Here is a 17,950-nt window from a genome sequence, read left to right on the forward strand (position 1 = left end):
TTTCTGGTTTTCTTTCGCACTGTTTTTCCAACCGTCATTCTTTTGTAGTGCCTGCCAGCATCTGCAGTGAGAGGGGATGGATCCTGTACTTCTCTCCTATGCGCTGTTAGCTGTCGTGAGGACATCACGCATGGCAACACAGTTACTCGCAAAGTTAAGAGGATGAATTGCAGGCAGCTGAGTGTGATAGGAATGGCAGCAACTTATCGGTGCTTTGTGCATTCACAGATCAGCTGCATATGGTAGAGCATCCCTTTTGGGCTAGGGAAACAAGCCCTGATTGGTGGGATCACATTGTCATGCAGGTGTGGGATGACTATCAGTGGGTATAGAACTTTAGGATGTGTAAAGCAAACTTCATGGAGCTATTTGCTGAGCTGGCCCCCGACCTGTGGCACAAGGACACCAGATTGAGAAGCGTGTTGCAGTCGCACTGTGGAAGCTGGCGAATCCAGACTGCTACCGGTCAGTCGCAAATCAGTTTGGAGTGGGGAAAGCCCACTGTTAGGGCTGTATTACTCCAAGTGTGAAGGGCAATAAATCGCATCCTGCTGCATAGGACCATGGCTCTGGGAATGTGCATGACATAGTGAATGGTTTTGCAGAGATGGGTTTCCCTAACTGGCGGGGTGATTGATGGTGCACACATTCCAATTTTAGTGCCAGACCACCTTGCCTCTGAATACATCAATCAGAAGGGATACTTCTCCATGGTGTTGCAGGTACATGTGGATGACCAGGGGCGTTTCATGGACATCAGTGCAGGCTGGTCTGGAAAGGTGCATGACGTACGTACCTTCAGGAACAGTGGCCTGTACAGAAAGCTGCAGGCGAGGACTTTCTTTCCAGACCACAAGTTCACGGTGGGGGATGTGGAAATGCCCATAGTAATCCTGGTAGACCCCTCTTACCACTTACAGCCCTGGCCCATGAAACCTTACACAGGGCACCTGGACATCAGCAAGGAGCATTTTAACAGGCTGAGCAGGTGCCGCATGGTAGTCGAATGTGCCTTTGGCCGTTTGAAAGCTCACTGGAGGTGTTTAAATGGCAGGCTAGACCCCCCCAGTAACACGTCTGCTTTGGAGTTGCTTTCCTGTTGCATCCATGTACAATTTTGGGGCCCAAGATCCATGCAACAAAATGCTTTAGAAGCCTGTACCCGAGAGTGAATTGACTGCTATACGCTTTTATACAGAATAAAAATGCTGTACCATTATACCTTAGGCTTTATTTGTTGTTAAAAAGGGTAAAGCCTCACAACTGTTTGTGGCTCCAGCTATCCTTGTGCAAGCTATCAGAGGGGCTGGAGTGATAGGGAAACTCAGGAGTGCTGTGGAGTGAACAGGAATGTGTGGGCATCGGAGTGGGGGGGGGAGATTGGCAAAGAATTGTGCATCTGCTGCAGAGGTGCTTGAACTCGGATCTGCTCAGTCTGCAGCTGTATCAAGGACTTGAGCATCTTTGTCTGATCCTCCATCACTTTTACCATCCGCTCTGTCGCTTGCCTAGCAAAAGCAGCCGTCTCTTTTCTGTCCTGCCTTTCGGCTTCCCAGCACTCTTTCCGTGCCCCGGTCTGTCGCTCATCGCGCTGCAGCACCTCGCAGAACATCTCTCCTTTGCTGCGCCAAGGATTTTTTCTTATCTGCCGCAACCAGTCTGTGGGGATGCGTGATGTGGTCTTCAAGGTCTGTGCTGAACAGAAGAGGGATTGTTTTATTCCAGCAAATGACTGAAACGTTTTAGTAAAACGGACCTTCTGCCGAGAAAGTGATTTCTATGAGCAAGCACACAGCTCTACGAGCACCCCAATCATGGTGAGTTTCAGGAGTGGAAAGGCAGTTGTGCGTATGGACAAAAAGATTATGGTTTGCAGGGCAGTTTTGAAGGGAACTCATTCTAAAATTATCCCACAATTTTTCACAGGTAGCCAACCTGCTGGCTGACATCTCACTGATGAGGGTGACTAGGGAAACCAGGGCTCAGCTTCTGAATGCTTGTGGCTTTCACCCCAGTCTATAGGCAGCTCAGCTATGTGCCACTTTGCTAAATGGCAAGATACAGTTACCTACAATGGGGGGACCTAACAAGGCTGCAATCAAGTACCTCTTGGAAACTTTCTAGAGCCTCTCTCAAGAGGATTCGCTGCAGGTCTCGATGTCCATCGACACCCTGCTTGGCGATGCAGATTAGCTACACACTACTTGCCTCCCACTTTTCAATTCCCTACACAAGCCATAGCAACTTACCCAGAGTCTCATCTGCTTCCTGCTCCACATTGAGCATTTCTAGAGTGGAAAGCTCCTGGCTGCATGCCCCACCAGGTGACCCTGCTGGGAGCACCTCAGCCTCTTCTAGCTTGACTTCTTCATCCACAATTACAGCCTCAGGGTAATTCTGAGTAATTCTCAGGGTAATTCCCCTCTTTCTGCTGCCTGCAAAGTATCCACGGGGCTATCGGTGATGGAGGTGGGGTCACCACCGAGGATAGCATTCAGCTCCTTATAGAAGCGGCAGGTCTTGGCGCACCACCGGAGCGATGGTTCACTTCCCTCACCTTATGGTATGCCTGCCTCAGCTCCTTTATCTTCGCTCTGCACTGCTGCATGTCCTGATCGTAGCCCTTATCGCACAAGCCTCGAGAAATTTGCCCATATGTGTCCTGATTCCTACGGGTCGCTCACAGCTGAGACTGAACAGACTCCTCTCCCCATATACTGATCAGATCCAACAACTCAGTGCTGGTCCAAGCGGGAGCACATTTGGGGCGATAGCCAACCATGCTCACCTGGGAAGCCAGCAAGCAGGAAATGAGATTTAAAAGTCCTGGTGCTTGCAAGGGGAAGGGGCGCGTTGGCTGCAGGGCAGCAGAGTTCAAACTGCTGACCAGAGTGGCAGCAGCATGGGAATTGTGGGATAGTTTCCTGGAGGCCAATAAAATTGGAGGTAAAACCTGTGGTGTCTAGACTGGCTGGCTGTTGACAATAAAGGGACGGGGGGAAAGACAAAAGTCTCTTGCAGGGGGTAGAAGTTTTTTGTCGCCAAAACTGGGGGAGGGGGGTTCTGAAAAAGGTGACCTTGCAGTGTGTACGCTATTGCTGTTTTGTCGCCAAAACCCCAGTTTTTGGCAACAAACTTGCAAGTGTAGACAAGCCCCCAGTTAACTGTAGGCCTTGATGGCTGGCCCTCCTCTTACAATTTTCTGTAAAGACAAGGAGGCACTTAAGCCTCACCCCAGATTTCTCTCTAAACTAATTGATTGGTTAACATGAAAATCAATTTATCTTTCTCTCCCTCCTCAACCTCATGTTGATAAGTGAATCTGGATTGCATTATTTAGATTTTAAAAGCTCCTTATTTTACTGTCTGACTGCGGAATTTAGGATTTTCTCCAAAACTGTTCACTTGCTGTGCTGAAAATTGCAAACACCATGCTTTTTCTGTGCCAACATTGTCTAGATTGGTTATTGAAATTGAGTATTAAAATTATAAGAGATCTTCTCTCTCCAGCACTGGGTCTCAGAACTATCTCTACTAATTGTATTTTAGATATGATGCCCTTATTGAGATATGCAAAGCTGCCACTTTGGGGTTCAGTTCATACTTTCACGAAATTTTATGCTTTTAGATTTATCTGGTAGATCTGATGCTCAGTTTGGCAGGGTGATGTTTCAATCTCTATTTAATTAGGACCTTGTGTCCCTCCATCCTTTGCTGAATATTGCTTGTCAAACTACCCCAAGAGTGAGGCTATGCAGAGGACCTTCAAAGAAGGAATGAAGGTAACCGGAGTTCTTCCAGATGGACGCTGCATTTTCATGCTGTCCACACATCTTCCCCTCTTCCGTAGAGTCCTGAGTAATACCACTGTACTTGGCACTAGCTGTGGGGGGGAACTGAGCAAGTGCTCACACAATGCTCCTTTTTATGGCCACGCCCTTACAACATGCTTGAACACTGAGGGGACTAGGAGGAGGGGCTTGTGGGCACTCACTGGCCGTATTACCAGAAAGTTCCATCAGATGGCACATCACGAAAGTGAATATGCAGAGTTAGTGTCAGAGAAATTGGGTTACAAGTGAGTAACCTTCATGTATAACAACAACAAAAAGACACAAAGAAAGTGCCTTCAGAATAAATGTTATGGGAATTGAAAGAAATTGCAATTTGGGGAGCAGTAAACTGGATGTTTGACAGATGACTCTACTGACCTGAACAGGCTTTATCTTCACTGACTTCTAAAAGTAAACCATTGAATCTGGCTAATGTTTAAATGGATGACTGAGAACTGTTACTGTTCTAGACTTGTTGCTGCTTTGTGATAGTAATGGTTAATTATTTTGTCTTGCCTATGGACAATGTGAAGTGTTCTGAGATCCGCTTTTGGTCTTTGAATGAAAATTACGATATCTAGCCCATGATCTTGGTTAGTCTGAAATAAGACAAGATTAGGATGGAAAAGTTCATGGGTAATCATGTGCACCAAACTGTTAACTTGAGAAACATCTTTGAGATGGGAAAGAATTGCAGTCTGCCTTGATAGGAGGGATCTCAGATAGTGCTGATCCAAAACTGGCAAAACTTTCAAAAATGTAATGAGAAAATTCTTAGTAGGCCTCTGTCAAAATGTTGACCAGCTCTAGTCTCTGAGCAGGACTTGGATGGCACTGAAATCCTGTGAAGTCGGGGAGATGAGTTGTTGAATCTGGCTACAAATGCTTTCCTTCCCTGGCATAACTGGGGTCTGAGCAAGGCTGCCTGGAAAACACTAATGAAAATGCTCATTGACTAAAGCAGCTACAAATGTGCTGTCAACACTTTCATATGTGGATTTTGCTCAGTCTCTTGTCTGTATTCATATGATGTGGTTCAGGCCCATCAGCCCCCAAGTCTAGAAAAGGAAGGCAAATTTTAAAGGCTCCCCTCTCCAGCCGCCAGAACAGTGCAAGAATCAGTGCAAAATGAGCACAGCCAAAGAGCCCTCTGGTTCTGCAAATTGGAAGTATGTGTATGGGGCCTTCAGTATATCTTACCTTGAGAGACGGGGAAACTGGAATCAAATATCTTTTTTGGCACTTAAATGGGAATAAGTAGACGTAATATAATTAAGTATAATCTGTAAAGATTGGGTTGTAATCAGTTTTGTTAAATATTTTCTAGAGCTCTAAGTTTTTGGAAAGAACCGTACTTGCACACTTTAAAAATAAAGGCTAACTTTAAAATGTGTATATTCTAGGACGTGGTATTTATTCCAATGTGTTGGGATTTCTTGGTGGTGTTTCCTGGGCGATGCTGGTAGCAAGAACATGTCAGCTCTATCCAAATGCATTGGCATCTACTCTTGTTCACAAATTCTTCCTAATTTTTTCAAAATGGTAAGTTTTTAAACACTTCTCATAGCCCCCCCCTCCAAAATTAGCTAAGCATTGTCTTGTCAAACTAGTTCTACACTTAACTAGACTTAAGCTAAATTGTCTTCATTTTGTGTAATTTTAAAGAAAAATTACTTTACATGGACAAAACTATACGTGATAGTCATTCTTTGGTCTCTTGTACAGGGAATGGCCAAATCCTGTGTTGCTCAAACAACCTGAAGATAGCAATCTAAATTTGCCAGTCTGGGACCCTAGGGTATGTAGATTTCTTTTCTTAATTTATAATCACTTTAAACACACTAATGGAACCATTCTAATGCCATAGGTAAACCCATCTGACCGATATCATCTAATGCCCATAATCACGCCAGCCTATCCGCAGCAGAACTCTACGTATAATGTGTCTACTTCAACACGAGCAGTAATGGTAGAGGAGTTCAAGCAAGGTAATGCATTTCAAACCTCTCCATACTTTTTACATGATCTAAAAATGAGCCAAAATAAATAGATGCCAAGTAAAAATTTTCTTCCTTTAGAAGAAAACACATTTATATGCTGTGAGGACCAATCCGGCACTGGCAGGAGGATGGAACAGATGAACTACATCTCTTCTGTTTCTCATTTCTAGGAATCAGTTTGGACTAGCATGGTGATGCAGGGTCAACTTTCCAAAGTGTATTGAGATTACAGTAGTAGGTGACCCAGTTCTGTGTAGTGGCAGGAATTCCCATTTGTTCTATCCTTTAGTTAACCGCGCAGGATGATGATGATTCCTAGCTTTCATATAGCTTTTTTCATACATAGATCTCAAAGGACTTGGTATCCAAGATCTGGGTAGAAATTTAATATGCTTACCTGGTCAGGTTAACTGTCTACAAAAATCAAACATAGCAATTTTTTTTTTTTAAAAAAAAAACATAGGTCTTGCTGTCACAGATGAAATTCTCCAAGGAAAATCAGACTGGCCAAAACTCCTTGAACCCCCGATCTTTTTTCAGAAGTACAAGTATGTATGAATCCATTGTCTGTCTGTCTGAAATATTTTGAACTACAATGCAATTGGAATAAATTTTTTGCTCTCTGATTTTAAAAAAAGGAAAAAATTTCAGGTTAGTACAACTACCATAACTTGCTGTTTGCTTATAGGGACTTCATTTTCTCCCATCCCTATTCTACCTAGTGAATTAGAATGCAGTAAAAGTAAAATGCACACTACTCTTCAGTAAGAAAACCTGTAACTTTTATACTATGCAGAAATGTTTTCAGTACCTCTAAATGTGGCTTGAAAATAGCTTGAAGAAAAGGGAATTGGAAGAGGCTTATTTCCATTTAGGCTGAAATAGCTGAACCATTACCCCAAATTTATCCTAAACATATGAGGAAGCATACTTAGCTCACCCTAAAGAGCATAATTCCTAGTTTGTCTAGTCTTATGGTGGCATGCAGCGTACAGGCACTACACGTGTAGCTACATGTGGCAGTGAAGGGCTCCAGCAGCGGGGACACTATGCAGCTAAAAATAGTAGTGTAGATGTGGGAAACACTGCATGGGTGTGGGAGCCATGTAGGGTGTATACCCTGGGGCTTCAGGTGTGTTAGAACACTTACTCTAATAAGCCATACCCACGCTAGCAGGGCATGCGGTGTCTGTACATATGTACAGGTATGTATTTATGTCTTTACATATCTCCATAAGTGTGTAGATATACCCCTAGACACATTAGTGCCGATCCCAAAGGAAGAAAGCATTCTTGTTCTACGTAACTAGAGTTCTTTTAAGAGCCATCCTAGAAGAGTTAAAATATTCCATTGGTTTGGAGAGATTAAACTTTCAAACTGCATTAGTGTTTTAGGATTGCTCCTTCGTTAAAATATAGTATAATGCTAGATGATGGGTGGTTAAGCAGTTAGATATAATAATACATTAATGAACTAATACAAGAGTAAATTGCATGTATATGTTTTTGGTTCAGTGGAATGTGATCTTTCTATCTGTTTTCAGTTACACAGCTACCCAGCGTAGATTTATTCTTCATAGTTCTGGGAAAGTATGATCCATGACTTTTCATGTCAAGAAGTCTTGGAATTGTTGCAGTGAGTTTTCTATTCTGAGTTTGGCAACTAAACTTTCTGATCCCAGAGACAGGCTAAATATTTTAATGTTTTTCAGGCATTATATTGTGTTGACTGCTAGTGCCTCTACTGAAGAGAATCATTTAGAATGGTAAGTCATTCTTAAATATGGGTTTATTCTTTCACTTGAAACATGGTTTAGAGTTGGATTTTCTTCATGTATTGGAGAAAATGGTGGAGCACTAAACTCTTCTTTGTTTAAAACTATTCAACTTGGAATTAACTACTGTAGTGTATTTGAACACAAAGGTGTAGGTGCTAAATGTTAAAAAGCTTTTGTCAAGGTTCCTTCCCCACTCTGAACTCTAGGGTACAGATGTGGGGATCTGCATGAAACCCCCCCTAAGCTTATTTTTACCAGCTTAGGTTAAAACTTCCCCAAGGTACAAACTATTTTACCTTTTGCCCCTGGACTTTATTGCTGCCACCACCAAGCGTCTAATAAATATATAACAGGGAAAGAGCCTGCTTAGAAACGTCTTTCCCTCCCCTCCCCCCCCGAATCCTCCCAAACCCTACACCCCCTTTCCTGGGGAAGGCTTGATAAAAATCCTCACCAATTTGCATAGGTGAACACAGGCCCAAACCTGTGGATCATAAAAACAATGAAAAAGCAATCAGATTCTTAAAAAGAATTTTAATTGAAGAAAAAGTAAAAGAATCACCTCTGTAAAATCAGGGTGGTAAATACCTTACAGGGTAATCAGATTAAAAACATAGAGAATCCCTCTAGGCAAAACCTTTAAGTGACAAAAAGACACACAAACAGGAATATACATTCCATTCAGCACAAAACAGAATCTAACGCATATCTAACTAGATTGCTTATTAACCCTTTTACGGGAGTTCTGACCTGCATTCCTGCTCTGGTCCCGGAAAAAGCATCACACAGACAGAGAGAACCTTTGTTTCTCCCCCCCCCTCCAGCTTTGAAAGTATCTTGTCTCCTCATTGGTCATTTTGGTCAGGTGCCAGCAAGGTTATCCTAGCTTCTTAACCCTTTACAGGTGAAAGGGTTTTTCCTCTGGCCAGGAGGGATTTAAAGGTGGTTACCCCTCCCTTTATATTTATGACAGCTTTCTATAATTCTCTTGGAAAACTTAGATAAGTGTTAAACCTCCAACCTTCTGGGGTGGTTTCTCAAAACACCACAAGCAATGATAAGCACTAGTAAGATTAAACAATATCTGCAGTTTAAGTGCTGCCCGACTGGCAGTATGCAAGAGGAAGACATGCTATCAGCACCAGGTAACTTGCAATTAAAGCACACAGTTGAGAGCAATAATGCATCAAGTGACCAATTTAATCATAAAACTAACCATTTTTAATATAGGTGGTGGTAAATTTTGGCTGATCAGTATTGGTGGCCTGTGCAGAAGTTTGAGGGATTTGAAAGATGATAAAGGATTGGGACATAAGTGATATGTGAAAGCATACAAGGAAAAATGTTCTTGAGTGTTTTTCTGTTTTTGTTTTTTGGCCCTGGGTAAACCTTGCTCCTGTCTGAAAATCTTCATTGGTAATGGTGACTCTGAAGTAAGTGGGGGGTGTTTGGTGGTGGTGTCCTCTTATGTTATGCAGCTGTATAGTCACTACTATGAAATTGGCTCTTCAAATCATATCTTTCCAAATGCAAGATTTCTCCTAATTACTTTCTTCTGAATTGTAAGTGTATGCTGCGGTTTACAAGTAAGCTTCAGTTTCAAAAATAACTTTTCAGTAGTTATAGTATCAACATATTACATGATTTGTTCTTATAGGGACTTGTGTTTCAATAATCAACCATTTCTCTGAAATCTAGATGTGGGATCACACTTCTGAGGCTGAGAATTTAAACATCAACATGGTGATAAAGACTTTTTCCTATATTAGCCATAAGCCAACAGCTTTGCTTTTAGCACTGACTGGAAAGGAGTTTGATCTGAAGGCAGTCAGGATTCAAAAACAGTTGTATAGCAATAAGCTTTTAATAGGCTGCAGAACACTAGCAGCTTTAAACTAATCTGCAGGACTCCTTGTGAGAGCACTATATCAGAATAGCAATTCAAGAAAAAAGTGGTTGGCACCATTTGCTATATTCTAACCTATTTCTATTTGTTCTAATGAAGTGTGGTTATGATCGTTTATTTACCTTATGTGTAGCAACACCAGGTAATAGGGTACATATTTCAGAATATCCTCCTCTTTGTTATGTAACTAACAACCCAAATGTGCTCATTTCAATCAAACAATATCATATTAAATATCAAACATTTTTAAGGCCAAAACTATGTATTATGTCACAATAGCCTGTTAAGCATTAATTTTTGTTTGTTTCTGAAATGAAGTGCTTAACTGTGTTAAGGCTGCATGTAACAGTTAATGGGGGCACCCTGCTAGAAACTCCATAGTTAGGGTTCTGTTTTAAAATGGAGCATAAATCTCTGCTGCTGCTCTAAAAAGTGGCTTTTTGATACAAAACTGCTTTTTAGGCCCTTTGATTTTTCTGTGCAGCCTTGGCTTTTTCTCATTTTAATAGGAAGGATATGAAATTTGGGTCTTGTTTTCCTTGGCGGTCTGATCATCCACTAAAAAAGAACAGGAGCTTTCTCTTTATAAAATGTATGTATGTTCGCATGCACACACAGCGAAACAGTACAGTACGTAGCACTATTCATTCATTCACTCACAGATGCTGCTCCCCCAACCTTCCCTTCACACACTCCTCTACCAAATGTCCCTGTCCTAGTTGTGTGTTTTGATGCACTGGGAGGGGATAACTCGGAGGTGATGAAAGGCTGGCATCTGTAGGGGACAGAGTTAAGTTTGTAGTGTAAGTAGTTGTGGTAATAAGGGGTCTGGGTATAAAAGAGGACATGTACTGTTGAGTTGGCTTATCCATTTCTCTGTTTTTGTGGATTTGAGTCAGGTCTGAGTGTAGCAACCCTAACTGTTGCACATTTTGTGTGTGTGTGTGTGTGTGTTAATGCAGGCAGGAGTAACCTACAACACGCTGTATAAATGCAGTTAACATATGTTTGTCACAGTTTCAATAAAATATTGTTTTAACTGAACTAATAGTTGTCTCACATGGCTACTCAAGGGCAAAATCCATCTGTAAAATATGGCTGTTCTGAGGATAATAACTTGTGCTGTGTTGATTAACAATATAACTGATTGTTTCACTGTATTTTTGGTTCAATTTGAAAAATGTTCAAGCCCAAATAACCAAATCTAACCAAAAATCTATAGCCTATAGACAAACAATGCAATATAAAAAGGAGACATTACATACCCACCTTTCAGGAAGCAATTCTTACCTTGAAGCATGTTCACCTTATGCAGTAAGTGTGAGTTGAAGAAGCACCTCCAAAATTACCTCCATTTATATCATGACTGTTTACAAGTTTTTTAAAAGCACTTTATATGTCACCTACAATCCAGCCCACCAGTTCCTTAACATGTTGTTGTTCTGTACCTTTCATTATCTCTGTTTTGGAAACCACATTCCAAACCAGTTGGACTTAGAACAGATTAGGATTTACCTCTAGGACACACCATTGGTGTATTTTGGCTTTGACAGGCTTCTTATTTTCTAATGCCAAAACTGACTTCAGCTTTGCAGTGTTGTGGGATATTTGACATGGGTGAATAGAATTGTGGGAAGAGTATAATACATCCAATTAATATAACTTCCCAATGCCTATACATATTCTATTAACACTGAGTACATAATACCAATTAATGTAATGTATACTGTGCCTAACATATATGTATTGGCTAACAACTATTACCATACACTTAGGGAGTTTCTTTTGACATGATCTATGTATATTTTTAATTATAGCATGATTGATATCTAATTTATGTTAGTTCTAATGTATGATGAAACAATTATTTATGTACAATAACAAATTCTAACAACAAGGAAATAAATATATATACTTTAAAATCACTCTTTATGTAATAAAGGAACATAAGGACAAGAAAAAGACCAAACTTGTCCTTAACACTTTACCTGATACCATGAATTTAATTCAGTTTGTGACTTCTTAAACTTACTGGTTCATGCAATAGTTATGCTGAAGTATTAAAGAGAGAGGGGAAATTAGTCAGTTTGTCATTTGACATCACTTTCTGTACAGGCTTTCTTTCTTTTTGTTTGTTCCACACTGCCATAGGAGTTTTTAAATTTTATTTTCCTAGTCAAACAATTTTCAGGTGGGTTCAGGGGTCAATACAGTACCTGAATTCTTTGAAATGTATGGAATTGACTAGAAATTTTTTTTTAAACTGGCTTCAAGTTAACAGTATTCCTTTAAGTAACTGAGGAAAACTGCTACTGTTCAGGTCTTCAACATAATGTTAAGTGTGTTCCAGAATAACTTGGGTTATTCTGCCCTTATCCTGCTTACAGACTTTGCTCTTGGTTTGGATAGGAAGACATTCTTCCTACAAAAAGAAAAGGAGTACTTGTGGCACCTTAGAGACTAACCAATTTATTTGAGCATGAGCTTTTGTGAGCTACAGCTAAGCTCATGCTCAAATAAATTGGTTAGTCTCTAAGGTGCCACAAGTACTCCTTTTCTTCTTGCGAATACAGACTAACACGGCTGTTACTCTGAAACCATTCTTCCTACGCTTTCACAAGGACAGACAGCTGGAGCGAATTGGGAAAATGCCAACAAAACAGTTTGTTGGTGAAAACTAAACATTTTGGTTAGATTTAGGCAAGGTTCTGATGGGACCCAGGAGAAGCTCCGACAGAACCCAAGTATACCACTTCTTTCCCTTTTACAGAGAATTCTGCATTTTTTGCTTACCTTCCAAATCAGAACAAGATCAAATTTCAAAATGTCTAAATACTCCAGAAGCAGAACTATCTTTCTCTACTTAGCTCTAGCAAGAACTCTGCTCTTCCAGCTAAAAAGCTCTGAAGTGCAGTTCTCAAAACACAATCCTCCCGTGACCTCTTGAGCTACAAACTAAGGTACCTTTCCAAGCATAGTTTGCTTCAAACTGACTTTTCTGCCTACCTGCGATCCAACCAAACAGTGTTAAACTTGCAACCTAGGATCTTGATCCCACAACCCCTTGATGGCTAGAATGGTAAGGGCCGTATTTAACTCCTTTAGAGGATAATGGTTATCATGAACTTGTCACGAGGTTTTCAATCATGTAAAGCAATATTTATTGTCTAAAGGGAACTTCCTCCAGTCCTAATTAAAGTGAACATACATCTTGAGAGATCCAGCCTTGGGTTGCTATATTTAAATCCTACTAAGCTCCCTGTCATGTTGGGTTGATTGGACTGGTATTTTACGCTTTTTAAATTCTAACTGGTAGTTCAAACTATTGTATTGTGCCTGATTCATTAAAACCAAACTAACCTAACACCTGATGTTTTTATTAGGGTTGGTCTAGTTGAATCTAAAATTCGTGTACTCGTTGGGAACTTGGAGAGAAATGAATTTATAAACCTTGCACATGTTAATCCTCAGTCTTTCCCTGGCAACAAGGAACATTGCAAAGAGTAAGTTAAGTTTTTTTTTTTCTTTTCTTTCTTTTTTTTTTTAAAGTTTAAGAATGTGGTAGTTTGGTCCCTGTTAAAATTAAATTGAAATCTGCTAGTCTTCAGTCATTGTAGATATCTTGCAAGAATGCATGTGGAGGTATTTCAAGCTAATCAAACATTGTTTCACAGCTGTGTATCTTCAAGAAAAGGCAATCTGAACATGTCATAACATTTAAGAATGAGTGAAATATTGTACCTCTGACTAGTATACCAAAACACATAAGTACTAAAATGCAGATTTAATCTGCAACTCTATAATAATGAACAGGTAAATGATGGAGATTATTTTGTTTAATCCAGTTCCTGAAGTTAAATTGGGAACATCCAAATAGAACTGACATTGACACACAAATGAGACACATCAGTGATTTTTTTTATTATTGTTTTTAAAGGAGCAACTATGTATCCATGTGGTTCCTTGGAATAATTTTTAGGAAAATGGAAAATGCAGAAAGTGTTAACATTGACTTAACGTATGATATACAATCATTCACAGATACAGGTAAGCTTATATTTCACTTTAGTCTTGGTATGGTTTTTAGTTTGACTCTTACAAGATGATCTAAATAGCTAATATAATCAATAAACTCTTCCTCCTCCAGGATAGTTATGGTGAAGGTCTAGGCACAGAGCATGTGGAGGCTTAATTTTAAAATAGTAAACTTTCTATTTTGCCCACAAAACAGATATCTATCTTGGATGTATACCTGCTATAGCCATACAATAAGTAAGAAGGTGCATTCCTTGTCAGATACACAAACCATATGAGGAACATGGTGAAGACCTGAATTGAAGCACTCTATAGCCTCTTACACTAAAGAGTTCTGCTAGACTTGTAAAAATGACACTATTTACGTCCATCATATTTTTTTATTTTATTTTTTTTAGTGGCAGAAAAATCAGTAACATCAGCGCTACCTGTAAAACAATTAAAATACACATTCTGTCCATGTACCAGAGTGGGTAATGAGGGAAGACCTAAAACTTAAGCAGCACAGTAGATGTGTGAACCTCTTCTCTGGCATAGTGGGCACAGCTGGCTCAGTGAAGTTAACTATGCACTTGCTAGGCCAAAGGCAGCAAAGCTGGTGCCAGTGACTTGAAATAGGTGCCTCTGAATCATATGTATGGAAGTCAAAAAGGGGCATGAAGTTTGGGAACCCATACTTAAGACCATGAGAACAGTCTTGTTGTATGTAACTTGTAATAGGAATTGTCAAGAGTAGCAACCAAGAACTTAGAACCCAAAATTTCTATACTATTGATAGTTCAGAACTAACTCCCATCTGAGTCTGAAAACTAGATTGAACATCTGAAAACCTATTGTCATGGACACTTCTACATTGGTAGGGGCATGAATGCTCTTCTCCAGATTTGAGCACGGAGTTATTCTAATGTTACAAACACACAACTTTTCTTACTAGCTACCTTGAGAATCAGGTTATAAACTCTTCCTTTCTTTCATTTCTGATGTGTTGGAACCACTGAAGTGTAGGTCTGAAGGGACAACGTTAATTTAATTTAATTCCATGATATTTTACTTAGTATTGTTATAAGTAATTCCCAAAGCTACGATAAAAAAAAACCCTCTTATTTTTCAGTTGTTTTCTTTAGTTTGATCATTTGACAGCATTTGGTGTATATGCAGCAATCTGGTTCGTGGCTCTTTGGCTTAGTTTCTCAGTATGTTGTTGGAGCTATGGTGAACTTATTGCCTTGAGTGCAGGCAACTGGACTAGATGACCTCTCGAGGTCCCTTCCAGTTCTATGATTCTGTCTGAGAAGTTCAGTCAAATTCCATGTGGGCATCTGATGGGTAATGAAAAAGTGCTTGTTAAACTTCAGTTGTGAGGTGAGGTGGCAGTGGTGCTTGGATAATATGGTAACTTCTAACAGTTCCTTGGGGCAAAAGTCATTGAGGGCTAAAGCAATTGAGAAGCCTGCAGAAATCTGGCATACAAATGTGTAAGCATTTGAAAATGTTAGTGTGGAAGCCCAGTATGCTAGTTTGTCAGACTTAGGAGTGGACTGTCTGATACTTGTACAAAGTCTTTGCAGTGTATGTATTTATTTGAATGTCAACTGTCTTTTCCCTTTAAAACTTTAATAGTGAACTTATGTATTTTTTTCTTGCATTTAAGTTGTTATAACGATTGGCCCATATCAGTGCATTTATGGATGGCGTTCTGCATGGGCGCTGACTTCCTCTCTTCCGGGTGGGTTCTTGACGTCCCCACCTCTACCCCGCCTCCTCCCCTGAGTGCGCCACATCCCTGCTCCTCCCTCTCCCTCCTGGAAAGTCCTAAACAACTGTTAGGCGGCAGGGGAGCAGGAAGCGCTGGGAGAAACAGACTTGGTGCGCTCGGGGGCGGGGGAGAAAGAGGCAAGGAGGCGGCAGCTTGGCTACCAGTTGGTGCAGAGCAACCCAGTCGCCACCTATGCTGTTATGGATGTTTTTGTGCGCAACTCTGTAGCTCAAACTGTTACCAGACCCCTCTTTGAAGTCATTTAGTTTGAAGTCAAATGTTTGGCCTTGCTAAACAAACTGTACCATTTTAACTTAACTAGTATAGTTAATCATTCAACGCCTAAATGGGTATAACTGCATCCGCAGTAGAAATTTGCTTTATATGATACAGCTTGTTCCTTGCTTACCCAAGCTCTGCCTTGAGGCACAGGCTTTCCTAATCAGATTGGCAGTGAGGAGGGGAGATACAGAAACCCTGTGTTTAAATAAGCCCTTAGTCTTTTCTATTGATTTGAAATCAATATAGCTAAATTGGTGCAGCCCACTAGTGTGGATGCAGTTATACTCATGAAAATGGGCTTATGTTGGTAAATAAGCTGTACGTAAACGTACCAATATTAGCACCTTTATCCTAATAGTACATAGTTAAATTGGTACATAAATGTTGCATAGACAAGTCCCACTGCTTTTAGATTTTAATGGTTTTAGTGAAAGATCAATGGAAGCTCGGGATCTTTTAACTAATTCTAGTATCCCCAATGCTCTTGGCAACCTACTGAACAACTAACTTAAACAAATGCAGAATATAAAGTCCACTAAGTAAACTCTTAAGACTGAATATCCACAAATGTGATGCCCAGTATTAAACTTCGAATCAGGGAGAGTGGTATTGCTGCACTTGGTTTATAGGAGATGGAAATGGAAGATGCTCTCTTAAAGGGACACCATAAAAAAAATGTGCCAAATTTTAACTTACATTATCAGTCCTATTTTGTCTCTACCTCTGCTTTGCCTGTCTCCTCGATTTCTGGGCAGTCATGCTAGTGAAACAAAATAAACTGCCTCAAGCTTTTTTGTCTGAATTTTTAGATTTAAGTATTTAAACAGCTGAGTTATTTGATCTGCAAACTACATGTATTTGAATCCATCAATTACCCAACACTGTTTGCAGAGCCTAAACTTAACTGAACTTTCTCAGTCCAGTGAATCAAAGAGGGAATTAAATTTAAGATTTAAAAAAAACAAACCCTACATTCCTCTTACTCACCAACATTGTTTGCAACCTTTTTAAGCAGTACAGACACCTGTAATCAGTTGTTTTAAAGAGGTATCTTTAAACAAAGTTAAAATGACTACAGGATGGTGACCGACTGCAAATATCAAATGGACCAAGTTGGTTATGAAATGTAAAGTAAAATGGGCTTCCCAGCATACAGTTCTCCCATTTTTATTAACTGTCATGAATTTGGAAACTCTCCTGGTGACCTGCTGTTATTGTAGCTTTAGTTTAAATGAGCTTCAACATATTATTGACAATATTCCAATATGATATGTTCAGAGTAAAAATACTTAATGAAGGCCTGCTGTTGGCTTCTTCATTCAGAAACATAATTTTACAAAAATATAATCTAAGTTGAGGGAATTAGAATCTGCATGTATTCTGGCTTTAAATTGGGTAATTGCATATTACAGTTCATAGGCAGGCAAATAACATCAATATGCTAAAAGACGGCATGAAGATTGAAGCAACTCATGTGAAGAAAAAGCAACTGCATTATTATTTGCCTGCTGAAATTTTACAGAAAAGAAAGAAGGTACGTTGAAGTTTTGATCCTTCACATAATATTTGCATGTGTGAATATCTTTTTTTTTTTTTTTTTTTTTAAAAAAGATTATATCTTGTAACCTTTGTTTTCAGCAAAGCATACCAGACATTGGTCGAAACATTAGTGGACTTTCATCCAAAAGGGTTTCGGTGGATGTCAGCTCTTTGGATGGTTCAATGAACACAGACACAGGAACACGATATAGCTCCCCTCCCTTGTTAAACAGGATCTCTAAATTGGACAACAACTCTCTGATAGAAACAGAAAGGTTAGTAGTTTGTAAGCTTGTGCCTTGTAGCAATGTGAAGTGCTCGCAAAGGGTAACTTTTACTTTTAACGTGGACAAGTTTATTTGGCAGTTCTTACTTATTTCAGTTTTTATATAAATCGCTGCGGCATGTATACTAAATTTTTTTAATCAATAATTAAGTTGATTCTTGGGGTCCTGCAAAATAAATATATGGAATAATTGTAGTGTCTTGTATATCTACAAACTTTTGAAGGATAATGACCATGAATAAATAGAATGGCAGCAAAAATTTAAAGGGACGTTATGCCAGAAATCAACTGTCTTCAATATACAGTATATGCATTTTCTTCAGCCAGTGGATAGTTCAAGGAGATCGGTAACAAGTGTACAGTTGATGGACTAGCTGTGTTACCGAAAATGTGAAAGAGCATATACAATGTTTATTTAACAGGAACACTGTACTTCAGAGAACCAGTGCTGCTACCAGTAGAGAGAAGTCATTGAATGTCACTATGCCATCAGTGCCTGTTAAAAGACTGCCCATTCCAGTTATTGGTTCAAGTA

The 17,950-nt window shown here is 39.8% G+C and overlaps 1 protein-coding gene across 1 annotated transcript in view; it reads left to right on the top strand.

Moving 5' to 3' along the window:
* Positions 1-17,950, top strand: part of PAPOLG (poly(A) polymerase gamma) — a 58,344-nt gene that overhangs the window by 29,675 nt on the left and 10,719 nt on the right. Inside the window, exons 9-18 of the mRNA XM_073335310.2 lie at positions 5,237-5,375; positions 5,559-5,631; positions 5,701-5,821; positions 6,297-6,381; positions 7,546-7,599; positions 12,901-13,020; positions 13,455-13,564; positions 17,003-17,124; positions 17,229-17,404; positions 17,838-17,947. Coding sequence (XP_073191411.1) covers positions 5,237-5,375; positions 5,559-5,631; positions 5,701-5,821; positions 6,297-6,381; positions 7,546-7,599; positions 12,901-13,020; positions 13,455-13,564; positions 17,003-17,124; positions 17,229-17,404; positions 17,838-17,947 — 1,110 coding nt within the window. The remainder of the gene's footprint in view (positions 1-5,236; positions 5,376-5,558; positions 5,632-5,700; positions 5,822-6,296; positions 6,382-7,545; positions 7,600-12,900; positions 13,021-13,454; positions 13,565-17,002; positions 17,125-17,228; positions 17,405-17,837; positions 17,948-17,950) is intronic.

Source organism: Lepidochelys kempii, chromosome 3 (assembly GCF_965140285.1).
Source record: "Lepidochelys kempii isolate rLepKem1 chromosome 3, rLepKem1.hap1, whole genome shotgun sequence".
Classification (NCBI taxonomy): domain Eukaryota; kingdom Metazoa; phylum Chordata; order Testudines; family Cheloniidae; genus Lepidochelys; species Lepidochelys kempii.